At 55.8% G+C, this 16,030-nt stretch overlaps 1 protein-coding gene across 1 annotated transcript in view; it reads right to left on the bottom strand.

The window, feature by feature from the left end:
• Positions 1-6: 6 nt before the first annotated feature.
• Positions 7-16,030, bottom strand: part of NFAM1 (NFAT activating protein with ITAM motif 1) — a 33,330-nt gene continuing 17,306 nt past the window's right edge. The window contains exons 3-6 of the mRNA XM_024737364.1: positions 15,878-15,990; positions 10,906-11,004; positions 1,953-2,039; positions 7-257 (exon numbers count right to left, since the gene is read on the bottom strand). Coding sequence (XP_024593132.1) covers positions 198-257; positions 1,953-2,039; positions 10,906-11,004; positions 15,878-15,990 — 359 coding nt within the window. The 3' untranslated portion in view covers positions 7-197. The remainder of the gene's footprint in view (positions 258-1,952; positions 2,040-10,905; positions 11,005-15,877; positions 15,991-16,030) is intronic.

The following is a 16,030-nucleotide window of genomic DNA, read 5'->3' as shown; positions in this document are numbered from 1 at the left end:
GGCGGGTGTGGCCGGGCTGCAGAATGGGGGGGTGGGGTGGGGCCAGCCAAGGCAAGAGGGCACCCTCTTAAATGTGGCGGTGAGGTGATGGGGCACCCCTGGGGCCTCGCTCCTGGTACAGATCAAGTCCTTTGGAGGGAGAGGCTGCCCCAGGGCCTCTGATCCAGGGCAAGACCCCTGGGCAGGCAGAGCTTGTCCTAGAGATTTTCATAGACCAGGTTAAATTCACCGTCACCCTCAAATCTATGTTGTTTCTCCTGGAAAAAAAATAAAAATAAAAAAAGAAATAAAAAACAGTAGGGAGGGAAAAGAACAAACTTGCACAACTTTAGTTTTAGGCAGAGGCAGACAAACAGATGGCTTCCCAAGTAGCTTTGACAGGGAGACCTGTCCTTGTGCCCAAGCCCACCGCACCAGCCTCTTCTCCCATCATTCCAGCCCATGCCTGCTCTCTGCCCTCCAACTCCACAGACCTCTTCTTTCCTGCCTTGGGCCTCCCCAGGTGCTCTTCCCTCTGCCTGGCGTGCTCTCTCCATCCTACCTGTTCCCTGGCTACCTCCTCCTCACTCTGCACCCCCGAGAGCCCCCTTCCCAGCTCTGGCCTAGTCCCTCCCCAGAGCCCACCCTTCACAGGGGGCTACAAATGTCTCTGTGTGTTTGTAAGATCAGTGACCCTGTCCCTGCAGACCCAAGGATCCTGGAGGGCCAGAACATTTCTAGTCGTCCTGCCAGGACTTCAGGGCCTGGCACATGGTGGGCACTGCCTAGGACGGCCCAGACATCCTTGGGGAAGCCCTGCCTCCAATCAGAGCCTAGTTCAGGGATGAGTATACAAAGGGCTTTGAGAATAGGAGATTCAACAAACAGAGTCAGCCTGGGCCATCGGGGCCAAGCACTTGCTCCCCTCACTTCCTGATGGCTTTTCCAAGGTGCCTACCCACAGCCCTTGAGCTCCTGAATCCAACCTTGCACTTGACGGTGTCCAAAGCTCTGGTGTAGATGCTACTTAACTTGGAACTCATTTGAATTCAGGGGCAGTTGATTTTGCAGTAAAGTGTCACTCATCCACCTTACAGATGGGCAGACTGAGGTTTAAGAGAGAATCATGATCGGGACTTCCCCGGTGGCTCAGCGGTTAAGAACCCGCTGGCCAGTGCAGGGGACACGGGTGTGAGCCCTGGTCCGGGAAGATCCCACATGCTGCGGAGTAACTAAGCCCATGAGCCACAACTACTGAAGCCCGCGCTCCTGGAGCCCGTGCTCCGCAGCAGAAGCCACCGCAGTGAGAAGCCCGCGCACCGCAATGAAGAGCAGCCCCCGCTCGCTGCAACTAGAGAAAGCCCGCGTGCAGCAACGAAGACCCATCGCATCCGTAAATAAATAAATACATGTATTTTAAAAGAGAGAGAGAGAGAGAGAGAGAGAGAGAATCATGATCAAGTGATGTGCCTTAGGCCCCATCGTGATAATAACGAAGCCCCGTCCAGACCCTCCCAGGCTGGCATCAGTGTAGACTCCAGCTCCCGGCTTTAGCCACCTTCAGCCTGGGGGGAGCTAGAAGCCAAACACCCCTGCTTTACCGGCCAGTGTAGACACTATGCCGTGCCCAGCGGTAGTTACGATTGCTCATCTTGCACGGCGCCTACGGGGTCCCAGTACGACATTTGATCCTCATGGCAAATCTAGGAGGTGAGTGCTGTTAGGCTCCTCAGTTTGCAGCCGAGGAGAAGCAGGCACAGAGCTTAGCCCCTTGGCCAGGGCTGCACAGCTGGTAAGGGGTGGAGCAGGGGTTCAAATCTACCAGACCTCCTAACCACTAGGCCAGCTGCCTTGGAGAGAGGGCTCTGATTCAGCCGCAGGTGGCTCACTCCTCTGGTCCTATTTACCCATTTCCCAGATGAGGAACGGGACAAATGGAGTAAGACGAGGCTCGCTGCCCAGCCCCTGCGTACCTGGGAGAGCAGGTCCTGGTTGGAGGGCGGGCTGCTGGCCTCACTTTGGATGCAGTCGTAGACCTCGGTCTCTCGGCGCTGCAGGTCCTGCAAGAGACGTGGGAGGGTCAGAGAAAGGTGAACAGAGGGGCAGGGCCCCGGCCGCAGCGGCCTGCTATACCTCCCTGCCGCCCGAGGGAGCCCAGGGGCCGGGCAGACCTGTGAGGGGACACCCACCACCCCCAGCCTCGCCACTCGCAGTCACACGGCTGCACCTGTGCACCTGTCGTTCCCTCTCGGAGCCATCTTACCCCTTCCCCGCTGGTACAGTGCCACTCCTCTCTGTGCCCCTTGCCAGCCCCTCATATCACCTCAAGGCTCTAGCAGAGCCTGTGCTCAGCCCGGTGGGCTCTCCAGGCCCCCAGGTAGCTGGCAAGAGGAAGGGCCCAGGCCCCCCCCCTCACCATCCCTGCCTGTCCTTAGGTCCTTTGGTGCAGCCAGCAGCCCCCAGATGTGACTCCCGTGGCCAAGGCTTCAATAGGATGCTCTCCTGTCATCCCCCCCTCACTCCCCTGGGCCAAAGCCCTGTCCCTGTGAGGGTCCCACCCACGCATCCACCCCCGTTGGTCTCCCTTCACCTCTCACCCCAGCCTGTGCTCACAGATGACCTAGGTACCCACTGGAGTCACACTCCTTTCCCACAGCTGTGCTTGGTTTGTTGCTGGGTCACTGTAGCTGTAGTTGGCACACTTGGAGAACAGCACCAAATGAGCTATGATGAGGGGGCTCCTCGCTCAGCTAGATGTGTGTCTTAGGGCCAAACTCACTCTTGGCCCAGCTATGAACAGCCTGACCAGAGGCCTCAGGATGGTAGAAAGAGACGGAGCTTTGAAATCAGACAAGCCTAGGTTCAACTCTCAGCTCTGACACCTGCCAGCTATGGGCAACCCCGGGACCTCCCTGTGCCTCAGTTTCCTCATCTGTAAATGGGAATAATTGTGTCTCTCTTTCAGGCTCAACGGATGATTAAATGAGATATTGTACATAAAGGGCCCAACAGAGGGTCTGGCGAATCACAGGTGCTTAATAACTGTTGAATGGTCATCAAGGGAGGCTTGATGCCTCCCTCCCCTCTCTGCGGTCACAGCCTGGACCCTTCCTCAGACCCTGATGGGCACCGGGGTCCCAGGCAAGGGGCAGATGCTGCTCCTTGGGGGATGTCGGAACAGAGCTACTAACAGCCTAAGCAAGAGGCAGGAACCTTTCCTTCCCACGTGTACATGTCATATGGATGCCGGCTGCTTGCCAAGGAGGTGGTTTCCCTGGCAACAGGCAAGCAGGGGTTGCCGAGGCAGGCTGGAGAGACAGGTGGTGCTCTGAGGCAAGAGAAGGGAGGGGAGGTGGGGTGGGGGGAAGGAGGCTCCGAGAGGCAGCGGGGCATGAAAACCTGTGTAATAAACCATTTGGCACTTGGGAGACCCTCACTTCAAGGGCATCACACACAGGGATGGCAAGGCTGCCCTAGGGACCTCTGCATCAGAAAGAGGGAGGGTCAGGACATCTGTGGTGGCACAGTGGTTAACAATCCACCTGCCAGTACAGGGGACACGGGTTCGAGCCCTGGTCCGGGAAGATCCCACATGCTGCAGAGCAGCTAAGCCCATGCGCCACAATTACTGAGCCTGCGCTCTAGAGCCCGTGAGCCACAACTACTGAGCCCGCGAGCCACAACTACTGAGCCCACGTGCCACAACTACTGAGGCCCGTGCGCCTAGAGCCTGTGCTCTGCAACAAGAGAAGCCACTGCAACGAGAAGCCTGCGCACCACAACCAAGAGTAGCCCCTGCTCGCCGCAACTAGAGAAAAAGCCCGCATGCAGCAACGAAGACCCAACGCAGCCAAACATAAATAAAAATTTAAATTAAAAAAAAAGAAAAAGAAAGAGGGAGTGTCTTGGAAGGGGTGCTCCCAACCTGCCTCTGGGTAAGGAAGCGGGCAAGGCTGTCCCAGGGAGGAGCCCAAATTCTGGTGAAAGGCATTTTCCAAGGCCTGCTCTGGCCTGTTGGGCTTTTATGCCTGCCCAGAGCACCAACCACTGCAGGCAAGCCTGGCACACGGGATGGGAATCTGCTCCTCAGCAGCCCTGGGCCTCCACCGCCTGTCCGCCCAGACCTGGATCCACAGATCTGACAGCCCCCCAAGCTGGATGCTTCTGGTCACAGAGTGAAGGGAGAAAAAGGGCCTCCTGGCTGACATGTCAGCAGGAGAACAGATCTCGGGTCCCACAGATGGTTCCCTTCTCCCTCGTGTCCAGTCCACGCGGGCTGCCCACCACGCATTAGCCCAGAGAGGCCCAGAGATGTCTCAGGTCACACAGCCCCTCCCGCCCTTCACTCCGTGTGCTCCCACTGGCCTGGGCCCCACACTGCGGGGCGGGGGGGTGGGTCATGCTGTGGGTGGGAGCAGCTGCAGGGCTGAGGGCAGGGGAGGCTGCAGAAGTTGCTGCCCATTAGCAGCTGCTGAGTGAAGCCTCTGACAAGCCCTGACCTGCTGGGTTGCATTCGCATGCAGGGAGTGACCTGCATCACCAGGCTGTGAAGTGCAGGGCAGCCTTGTCAACAGGATACCTCCTTGGCCTTGCTTGCTGGTGATGGGGACTGCCTCCCACAGGGTACGCCTGTGGGGAGAAGGCCAGGCCTCTGAACGGGCTGGGCTGGGCTGTACTGGGATACGGGTCTGGGATCCAGGCCCTCTGAGCCCTCTGCCTCCTGCTGCCCAGTATGGGCAGTGATGCTGGGCTGAGTGGTCACCAGCCCTGGCAGAGGCGTGAAGTCCGTGCCAAGGCCTTTGTCCAGGTGGGCTGAGGCCAGAGCTGAAGTCAGCCGCCCTGGGCCAGGACCTAATCTGAGGGTCCTGGACATTGGTCCCCCTGTAATACCCACCCCTGTCACCAAGGAAACACAAGAGCTGTGGTCTCACGGACACCTGCATGTTGAGGTTTGCATGATGCCCTCTGCGGGGCAGACGGCTGAGACCTGGGGGCCTTGTTCAGCAAGGAGTGGTACTCAGGAGAGACGGAGCACCTCTGCTCTAGGTCAAGGTCCTGGCGTGTGTGAAGTAAACGGCCCACGGCAGTGACAGGAGTCTGGTGAAGCAGGGCTGGGTTTGGCCTCCAATGAAGGCCTCTCGTGCCAGGCTGAGGAGCTGGCAATGGGGAGCCCCTGGAGGTTTCTGAGTGGGAAGCAACAGCATCAGTGGTGTGTCGGAAAGGCCCCTCCTGCTGCCGTGAGGCGTGGGAGGGCTGGAGGCTGACAGCAAGAATGAGGCGCTGGGCCAGGCAGAGGCTGGAACACAGCTGGGTGGGGGGGCGGTGTCCAGATGCTTCTGGGGAGCGTGAAACTACAATGCTGATGCCCCACGTTCGCCATGGAGCACCTACTCTGTACCCAGCACCGAGCCCCAGGGAACCCCAGCCAGCTGGGAGCTAAGAACAGACCTCCACTCAGCTGATCGCTGAGCACCTACTACGTGCCAGGCACTGGGCTGGTGCGGGGGAGGGCGCCAGGCAGACCACGATCAGAAAGAAATCGGTGGCCGTAAGTGCCACGGAGAGACCCAGAGAAGGAAGATGGGGATGTTGGCTCATGGAGAGGGTGGGGAGGTCAGAAAGGCCTCCCTGCAAAGGTGCCTCTGAGCAGAGAGCTGGGGAGTGAGACAGCAGCCCCTGGACGGCTCCAGAAAGGACACTGTAGAGGGGAGGGTGCAGCCAACACCAAGGCCCCCCTGCGGGGTGGGCATGGGGGGCAAGCCTGGTGCATCTGGAGAACATCAAGGAGGCCAGTGTGCCTGGAGCGAGTGAGTGAGGGGAGAGACAGTGGGAGGGCCTGTGGGCAGAGCTCTCAGAGACCACTGTCAGGGCTCCGGTGTTGACCCTGAGTGAGACAGAATCTATCTCACTAGACGGCCGAGGTGGTCATGAGAACGTGATCCGCAGACCTCCAACTCCAGGGATCAGCATCGACCCGGGGCCCCAGCTGCTGGGCTCTGAAACCCATCATTACATGTGCACAGAGGGCCCCCCCCCCCGCCACCGTGGGCTACCGCCAGCCAATGGCTGAGCTCAGCAGGGATGCCGTCACAGCCTCCCGCCCTGGGAGACCTGGGACTCCTCTGACTGGGCTCCCCATGGCCTGCTGAAGCTTCCCTAGATGGTGCGGTGGTCGATGCATCCTCTCTGCCTCTCTTCACCCTTTCCTTTACCCAGGATGAGATCTGCAAGAGTCTGATGACTCTCCCAGTCTTCTCCATTTTCTCTCACAGGTGGTTTCCCTAATAAAACTATCACACATTTACCCCCGTCTTGGTGTCTGCTTCTCGGGGGACCTAGACTCACCAAGGGCTCTGAGCAGAGCGGGATGTGATCTGTGTTTGGGTGGGATCACTCCGCTGCTCCTGGGTGGAGCACAGACTGTGGGGCAAGGATAATAACGGGCCAGTTGATTAGAAACCAATTGCAGGACTCCAGGCACGAAATGGTGGTGGCTCCCACCAGCGTCAGCCCTGGAGGGGTGAGAAGGGCCAGGTTCTGGATATGTTCGCAATAAGATGTGCTGATGGATCCGATGTGAGCAGTGATGGGGGGAGAGAAGGAAAGGGCAATTTCAAAATGTTTAGCCTGAGCTAAACATCAGGGAGGATGGAGCAACCATTCACTGCATGAGGAGGACTGCGGGAAGAGGTACTTCGATGGGTAAAGAATTGGAGATTGGTCTGAGAGAGAAGCCGATACGCGGTCCAAATGCAGTTACTTCTGGTGTTCAGAGGAGGTGCCTGGGCTGGACGTATAAATTTGGGAGTTGTCAGAGTGTAGAGGGTCTCAAAACCTTGAGGCTGCTTCACCCCCAAGGAGGGGAGTGAAGATCAAAGAGAAAGGGCCCCAGGCCTGGACTCTAATGTTTAGAGGTCAGGATTTCTCTGGTTCCTAAGAAGGAACCAGGGATGCAGGCTGAGTCAGAGGGGCATTAGGAGAGAGTGGAATGTTCTGGAAGCAAGTAAAGAAAGTGTGTCTAGGAGGAGGGAGAGCTCGCTGGTGTCACACGCTGCTGCTCATCAGGAAGGAGGAAGACTGGGAACTGGCCACGGGGTTGAACAATGTGGAGGTCAACGGTGACCTTGAGAAGGAAGGCTTTGGGGGGCAGAAGGAAGAGGTGTGCAGAAAGCCTGACTGAGTGGGTTGGAAAGGAGAGACAGAAACTGAAGACAGGGAATTTTGACAGATCTGTTATAAGCAGTCGTCGAGAAAGGACAGGGTCACTGGAGGTGGCTGTGAGCTCAAGATAAAGAATTTAAAATAGAAGAAATCATAGCATGTTTGCAAACTGTAAATGTAATACTGTATCAGTAGCCCTATGTTAAAGGTTATGAAACCAAGACTCAGAAAGTTTAAGTAGCAGAACCTCTGAGCAAAAGAACTAGGCCTTGAACCCCAGTCTGTCTGGCTTACTCCAAATCCATGCTCCTTAATAGGTCAACTTGGGCTTCCCTGGTGGCACAGTGGTTGAGAGTCCGCCTGCCGATGCAGGGTACACGGGTTCGTGCCCCGGTCTGGGAGGATCCCACATGCCACGGAGCGACTAGGCCTGTGAGCCGTGGCCGCTGAGCCTGCGCGTCCGGAGCCTGTGCTCCTCAACGGGAGAGGCCACAACAGTGAGAGGCCCGCGTACCGCAAAAAAAAAAAAAAAAAAAGGTCAACTTTTCACACACAAAAAAACTGAAGTAGTACAGCTTTTTTTTCCTGTCACAATATATCATGAACATTTTTCCACGTGAATAAAAAGCAAAAATTGACATAATCAGAAGGAGAAATATACAATCTACAAGCAAATGGGCAGATTTTAACTCAATTCACTCAACATCTGATAGACAAAATAATCAATAAGGATATGGCATACTTTAGCAACACAATCAATAAACTTGACCTCACTGACACAGATAGAACACTCACTCAGCCATGCACAATGCAGACGAAATATAAGCCAACAATAAAGCAAGTCTCAAAAGACTTCGAAGGATTAAAATCCTACCGAATGTATTCTCTGATCACAGTGGAATTCGTGAGAAACAAAAAACAGAATGATAACTAAAAAACAAACGTTTGAAAATTAAGCAAAAGACTTTTAAATAACTCATGGGGCAAGTGGGAAATTTAAACTGAAAGACAACAAAACTATGACATATCAAAACTTGTGGGATACAACTAAAGCCATACTTAAAGGGAAGTTCATAACCTTAAGTGCATAAATTAGGAAAAAAGAAAGATTGAAAATCAGTGATCTAAGTATCCATCCAAAGAAAGTAGAGGAGAAGTATACAAAAATCCTTCCCTGGGCTTCCCTGTTGGCACAGTGGTTGAGAGTCTGCCTGCCGGTGCAGGGGGCGCGGGTTCGTGCCCCGGTCCGGGAAGATCCCACATGCTGCGGAGTGGCTGGGCCCGTGAGCCATGGCCGCTGAGCCTGCGCGTCCGGAGCCTGTGCTCCGCAACGGGAGAGGCCACAACAGTGAGAGGCCCGCGTATCGCAAAAAAAAAAAAAAAATCCTTCCCTGGATGTTGTCTACTGTCACCACTCTTGTTCACCATCACTGTCTGAGGCAGTGCGATAAAACAAACAGAAAAAGAAATAAAAGGTATGAAGATTAAAAAGGAAGAAATGAAACTTCCACTATTCATAGATGACATGACTAGGTTCATAGAAAATCCAAAGGAACTTACAGAGAAACTATTAGAATTAATTAGTGAATTCATCAAGGTTACTCTCTATATAAAGTCAATATACAAAAATCAATCGTATTTCTACACGCCAGCAATAGACAATTAGAAAATAAAATTAGGGACTCCCCTGGTGGTCCAGTGGGTAAGACTCCGCACTCCTAACGCAGGGGGCCCAGGTTCGATCCCTAGTCGGGGAACTAGATCTCACATGCATGCCGCAACTAATAAGCCCTCATGCCGCAACTAAGGAGTCCGCATGCCGCAAATAAGAAGCCTGCATGCTGCAACTAAGACCGAGCACAGCCAAAAATAAATGAATAAAATTAAAGAAAATTAAAATGGGGACAACACCCGTACCCTGAAGCCCTATTATGAGTATTGATGACATAACAGGTATAAAATCCTACAACAGTACCTGGCACGTAGTAGGTACTCAACAAATGACTTCGTGACATCATCATCACTCTTGTTAGTGTATTCTTATCTGCCCAGGTCCAACCCCAGCAGCTAGGGACTGGTCTCGAGGGCTAGCAGAGTCTGTGGCCTCCCTTCACATCTCCTTTCCAGCCCTAAAACCTTTTGAAGCCACCCTGCAACCTGGCAGGGCCTTTGAGCCTCTTCCTCACACTCCAGAGAAGTCTAAACACGGGCAAGAAAGATGTTCCATGCAAAAGTCTCTTCCATTAAAAGTAATCTTGGAGAAGGATATTTATTCATGTGAAAAGATGTTCATGAGATATTGTAACATGAACAAAACTAGCTGTACTACTCCAATTTTTTTAAAAAAAGTATGTGTGAGTGTGTGTAGGGGTCTCTTTGTATGTGTTTACAGAAAAGACTGGAAGGTACAGAGGTCAATGAGACTAGTGTTTATACTGGAAGAAGATAGGCTTAGGATGATGGTTATTTTCCTCTTTTTGATATATATAGAAAGATCTCGTGTGTGTGTGTGTGTGTGTGTGTGTGTGTGTGTGTGTGTACAGAGAGAGAGAAATATTTTCATTTAACAGTTGACACCAGAATTCCTCCTAGGGAAAATACCACGATGAGTTGCTGGGAGAGAAGAGAGAATATGGGGAAGTCTAGGGCCACGTGGGAAGCAGTGGCTGCTGGAAATTCCCTGGGGTGGAGGGGCTGAAGGCCCCATGAGAGCTGGCCGTGTTACGTTCTGTTTGGGGTTATGGGCGCTGCCCTGTAGGAATGCTGCCTTTGCCTCGTCCCCCTCTGCCTCATCCTCAGTAAACCGGACCATATTCTGAACACCCTCTGCGCGGGGTTTTATGGACATCGAGGAAGGACCTGAGTTTCACGTATGAGTCAGGGTGGTGGGGACAGGAACAGCTACAGCACATACAGGCAGAGTCCCGGAACATGCCCTTGGAGGACCTGCAGGACCCAGACATGGCTGTGCACCTCCCAGGTGCTGAGTCAAGACCGCTACCTGGTGGCTGGAGGCCCCGTGGAGTTGAGACCCCAGCTGACACTGGGTGGCATTTATTCTTCACTTTCTCCACAATGAGCATATGTTATTTGTTCAACTAAAATAGATGTAACTGAAAAAAGAATGTCTGTCACCATCCCAGCCACCGGGCAGAGTGACCACGTGTTGACCAGATGGGCAAGCCAGGCTGGGGGAGCGAACAGCATCTCAGCCATGTCTCTGCTTGACTGTAAGGACATAAAACAGTGTGTGTGTGTGTGTGTGTGTGTGTGTGTGTGTGTGTGTGTGTGTGTGCGCGCGCGGTGGGGAAGGGGTGTGTGAAGAATTGAAAATCGTTGGTGTGTTAAGGGCGTGGGACACTGCCTGACTCTTTCCTCTTTTTGTGATTCTTGCTGCTGTGGCTCCGATGCTGTTTGTGCAACGAAAACAGGAAGGAGTTGGTGAGCGGGTCCACGTCACTTGGTCAGATGAAGGGACTTTCTTCATTCCTCACCAACGGTGCCCTCACTGGCCCTCATTCCATAAGTGGCGGGGCACGCCAAGGAGGGGACCCCAGTGGCACCTCACACCTACACTCCTTCCAGGGCCCAGGGCCACACACTTGTAACCTCGGTTCACCTTCACAGAAATCCCTCCAGGCAGGAATTCTTGTCCCCAGTTTACAGGTGAGGAAGTAGAGGCTCACAGAGAGGTCACACAGCTGGTACACTGGCCGAGCCAGGGAACCAGACCCCGAGCCAGGCCTCAGAGGGCGGAGGACTCACTGTGTAGATGGATTCTGGTGGAGGCTGCTCCCGGCTGCTGGCAGCGCTGGGGCCCGGGCACTTCTGGGCAGTGTGCTTCCGTGGAGCCTGCATCTGTCTCTGTGGGGAAAGGAGTCAGGGCTGGGGACCAGAGGCTCTCCTTCTTCCCACCCCCGACCAGACCCCACCAGAGGAAAGGATGGCAGGTTGTCATGAGGCCACTCAGAAGTGCATCACTCAGCACCTTCCATCCACCGTCTCCAGGGAAACGGGGCAAATACCTGCAAGACCTACATCAAACCACTCAACTGCCCGGGGACACCGGACACGATAAACACCCCAGCGAGGCAACTGCCCACCACCCAGTGCCTGGCTCTAGGTACCACCCAGTGCCAGAGCACAGTGCCAGCAGTGTGACAGGGTCCCCGGCTGCAGCCGATCACTGTGGGTGTTGCTGAGTGAGCCAGCGCAGGCCAGACCAGGTGTCCAGTCCCTCTCTGCCCCTCACTGGCTCTGCGGCCTCACTCAAACACTTACTCTCTCTGGACCTCAGTTTCTCCAGCCGTCACCCTCCTTTGCGAGATTGCTGCACAGGTCCAGGGAGGCGATGAGGGAGTCAAGCACTCTTGACACTCGTGGGCCACTTATGTGGCCCTTGGCCAACTACACACACTCTGGTTAGCCAGGTGGTGTGAAGAAGGGGACACCATCCCTGCCCTCCCGGAGCTTAAGACCCAGTGGGGAGACGGACAACGAACCAGCAGTTTTACCACGTGTGGTTCATGCGCTGACCGATGGGGACGGAGCCTCTGGCGCACGGGAGGGAAAAACCGCCTCGCCTGGCAGGGAGGCTGAGAGGAAGGCTGTTTAAGGCTGAGAAGTTCGTTGGGAAGAGAGGGAGGAGAGGCAGAGGGAGCAGGTCTGGAAGAATTTAAAGACGGTCAGCATGGCCCAAGAGGCGAACCTGCCCTGGTTGGGTCAGGACGGCCATGCTGGGCTTCGAGAAGAGGGTGGACGGTGGAAAACATCTGAGGGCTTTAACCAGGAGGCGCCAGGATCAGAAAGTGGATTCAGAAAGCTCACGCTGGGTGCTGCATGAAGCGCTAATGGTCGTGGAGGCCGGAGCAGTGGGCCTTCGGGAGGGTGAGGGCTCAGCTCCTTCCAAGTCAGAGGGAGGCTGTCCGGACGCCCCCCTCATCTCAGGCACACCACACTGCCGACAGTGAAGCAACACAGCCTCATCTCGGGGCAGGACCTAATTAAAAACCCTAGCCGCCTGCCAATCCCCAGACCATTTACTTGGGATTAGCTCTCGAGAGCTACTTAACACTCAGGCAGAAGCCAGTGCCACCCCCAGTCGCAGCATAATAATGGCTCGGGAGTACATGGAGCCTCACTGGGTGCCAGGTGGGGTTCTAAACGCATCACTTGCCTTATCTCCTGTGCCTCTCAACAAACCTGCAAGACCAGTCTTCATATCATCCCTGTTCTACCCACGAGGCTGTGAAGGCTCAGAGAGGGCTGACAACTTGCCCGAGGTCACAGAGCCAGAAGTGGCAGGCGCAGGATTGGAACCCAGGTCTGTGTGATTCACCAAGATGCTGATCTGACAGTACCTGGAGTTTTCACTCCCCTGTTTTGTTTGAAAGTGCAGGTCTCACAGAGAGATCGGTGCAGGCATCCGGGCAGCTCTTTACAGTTTACAAAGAACTCTGGGACTTATTGTCATTTAATTCTCATAGTAGCCTAAGGAGGTGGGCATGGACTTCCCACTTGCCAGAGGAGGAAACAGGTTTGTCCAGCTAGTCATTGACTGCCCTTGGATCAAACCCAGGTGCCCTGTTCTCAAATCTAGTGCCCCTCCCCTGCACCACCTACTTCACTGCCAAGGCTGGCAGTGTGGGCTTATGGGCAGGGGATCTCCTGGACCCCATGGGGAGCAACACCCAGGCCTGGCCTCATGGCATTCCTATTGAGGCTGGTGGGGCCGCCAGGGAGGTAAGTGCCACTGTGGGTTCGTGAGGAGTTCATGCCTACCAGGGGCTGGGGCAGACTTCTCAGGGCTTGCTTGCGCCCTGAACATAGGACAGGAGTCTGAGGATGTGTCCCAGGCCATGGAAACAGTGCAGTGTTATTACTGGGGTGGGGATCCTCCTTGGAGCCAGCCTTGCCCCATCTGGGTGCCCTGTCCCAGACCATCAGCATTTACCCTTCCAATTGTGATTTTCAAATGAATAAACCAATCGGCAGCTTAGGAAACCCGTAGAGCCTCTGTTTCCCCCTCTGTAAAATGGGAGCGATACCATCCCCTTGCCCACCTCACAGCCTGGCCACCTCTGACTCATCTTTCAGGTCTCAGCTCTCATTTACTCCATCACTCCTTCCATAAGCACTATGTGGCAGGGTCTCCCAGACACTGGGGACACCAAGTCCCTTCTTTCTGGGGCTTATGCTCTGGTGGAGGAGACGGTAATGACACAGAAGCCAGGGTGTGGGGAGCAAAGCAAGAAGAACCAAGAGAGAAGCAGGGAGACCCACATTCTGGGCGAGGGGTGATGGAAGCCGGGGCTGGGGGTTGGGGCAGGAGAGAAGGGGCTGGATCCTGGACAGACTGCCGGCAGGACTTGCCGAGGGATCAGCCGTCGGGGGAGGGTGGGGGCGGGCACAGCACCAAGCCTTCTGGCCTGAGCATCTGGGGGCCTGGTGCCATGTGCTGAGCTGGGGCCGACCTGGGGGGACTAAGGAGTGCTGTTCCTGACCAGGTGGGTGCAGACGCCCGTGGGTGCCCACACGGAGTGGACGTGATCTGGAGCTCGCTCGGGGTGGGGGGCTGGGGGGCTCTGGGCAGCCACATGGGTGGGACTGTAATCCCGGGAGCAGAGCCGTCACGGAGGAGCGTAGACAGATGAGGAGATCTCTGAGGAAGGGGCCTGGGAGGTGCCAACGTTCAGAGGCCATGAACATGTGGGTGACCCAGCACAGGGCCACCGGGGGATCCTAGGACCAAGGAAGGAGTGTGCCGTGGAGGAGGGAGACTGTGTCTGATGCCCTGCGAGGATGAGGACGGATCAGCATCGGAGGCTGCCCGCTCCGGGGAGCCAACCTTGACCCCAGGCTGAGTGTGAGCCCTCGAACCTGCTCTCAGGACAGGAATCGTCTGTCTCTTCTGAGTCAGTGGCTCCGGCTTCGATTCATTTATCAGAAGTGCTGCTGGCGTCCTCCATGCCTCTTCCTCCTCGGCCCTGTCCTCCCGGCCCCCGTGGCTGGCTGCCGGGCCCGTCTTTGGCCGGGGCTCCCACTGCATGCTTTGTTTCTGCGCTCAGCTCATGGTTCAAACGCCGGCCATCCAGTTCTGGGGCAGCATCTACAGGGGCCACGTCCGAATTTGGATCCAGCTCCGGGAAGCTCTGGGAACTTCTCTGGCAACACAAACCCAGCAGCAGCTTCTGGCCTCCTGAGTTCTCTCTCCTTCAGGACCAGGTTCTCACAGCAGCCCCTCCTCCCTCAAGTGCAGGGAGGGACAGCAGGAAGTGTCCATGCACTGTGCTCCCACCAGGGGTCGGGCACCAGCTGGTGACTCGCAAATGCGGCCTCTTCCACCCTTTTCGGGTAAGGGTGGGGATCCATCCTTATACCCATTTCTGGAGGAGAAAACAGACTCGGAGAGGGTCGAAACTTGACAAGAGGACAGGGGCTGCATCTGTTTTGCTTCCCACTGTGTCTGACAATTAGCCCAGTGCCTGGCACACACTAGACACTCAACAGCTATTCCTGGAAGGAGACGAGGGAAGGCGAGAGGGAGAGGGACGAAGGAGGCAGGGTCTCCGAGGCCGTGTGGCAGGAGGAGGGGCTGGGATCTGAGGTCAAGCTGAGGCTTCAAGGTTCACGCTCTCCCATCCTCCCTTCGAGACTTTACTGAGCACCTACTCTGCACCACTGTCTCCCTGGCCTCTCAGGACACTGAGATCCAGTCATTAAAATCCTCTTTTTGGGGCTTCCCTGGTGGCACAGTGGTTGAGAGTCTGCCTGCCGATGCAGGGGACACGGGTTCGTGCCCCAGTCTGGGAAGATCCCACATTGCTGCGGAGCGGCTGGGCCCGTGAGCCATGGCCGCTGAGCCTGCGCGTCCGGAGCCTGTGCTCCGCAACAGGAGAGGCCACAACAGTGAGAGGCCTGCGTATCGCAAAAAAAAAAAAAAAAAAAATCCTCTTGTTGCAGAGCAGGGGCTGAAGTGAGGGCTCAGGGTCAAGGTCTTGCCCTGACCCTGCTCTGCCCTCACCGGCTGTGCTTCACACTTCATGGGAGGCGTTTGTGTGGTCATACAGTAAGCCAAGTGGCGGGGGGTCCACAGATGGAGTATGAGTCCCTCAGCGCCCCTGCCTGAAGCCCAGTTACTGTGTCCACACCCAGGTTGAAGCCTGGGAGCTGCTCCGTGAGGGCAAACAAGAGCTGTCCTGCCTGTACCCATCCTTGGAAGAGCAGCAGGGTGGGGAGGAAATATATTAAGGGCCAGTCACCGCCTCTCTGAGCCTCACTTTTCAGAGCTGTAAAATGGGAAGAAAAGTCTCTCACCAAGTGACGCTGGGACGCGAACCAGAGCACGCCTGGGAGGGTGCCTGGCACCCAGCGGCCCTGAGGAAATGCTTCTTCCTTCCTTCTGGGCTGCCGGGGATCCAGAAAATCTGAGATAAGGTTTCCTAATCTGGAGGGCTAGAAATGGTAAGCACGCGGGCTCATGGATTCCATCAGACACTCAGAGGGACCCGTGGCCCGGAAAAGGCTCAAGAGCCCTGATTTCTTGCAACAAGATCAAAAAGGACCTGGTGGTGGTGAGTTGGCAGCACAGGCCCAGCCACAGCGCAGGGCGAGGGAGGGGGCCCTGGTGCAAGTGGCCATGAGGAACACCTATTCCAGGCACCCCCTCATGGGGTGGCATCCCTAAGCCACGGTGAGTGGGGTGGGGGCAGCATCGCCGTGTGCCCGGAGCCCCTACCTTCTTCCAGAGCAGCAGGGCCGTGGCCAGGATGCCCAGGACAGCCAGGAGGCCGATGAAGCAAAGAAGCAGGAGGTCCTGGGGGCCCTGCGGGGGCTCTCGGTAGCCTGTGTCTGGGTGCAGGGCAGGGAAGCAGAGACGTTAGTTGCCTGG

Source organism: Neophocaena asiaeorientalis, unplaced genomic scaffold, assembly GCF_003031525.2.
Source record: "Neophocaena asiaeorientalis asiaeorientalis breed wild unplaced genomic scaffold, Neophocaena_asiaeorientalis_V1.1 scaffold242, whole genome shotgun sequence".
Lineage (NCBI taxonomy): Eukaryota > Metazoa > Chordata > Mammalia > Artiodactyla > Phocoenidae > Neophocaena > Neophocaena asiaeorientalis.
This window is presented reverse-complemented; position numbering and strand designations above follow the sequence as displayed.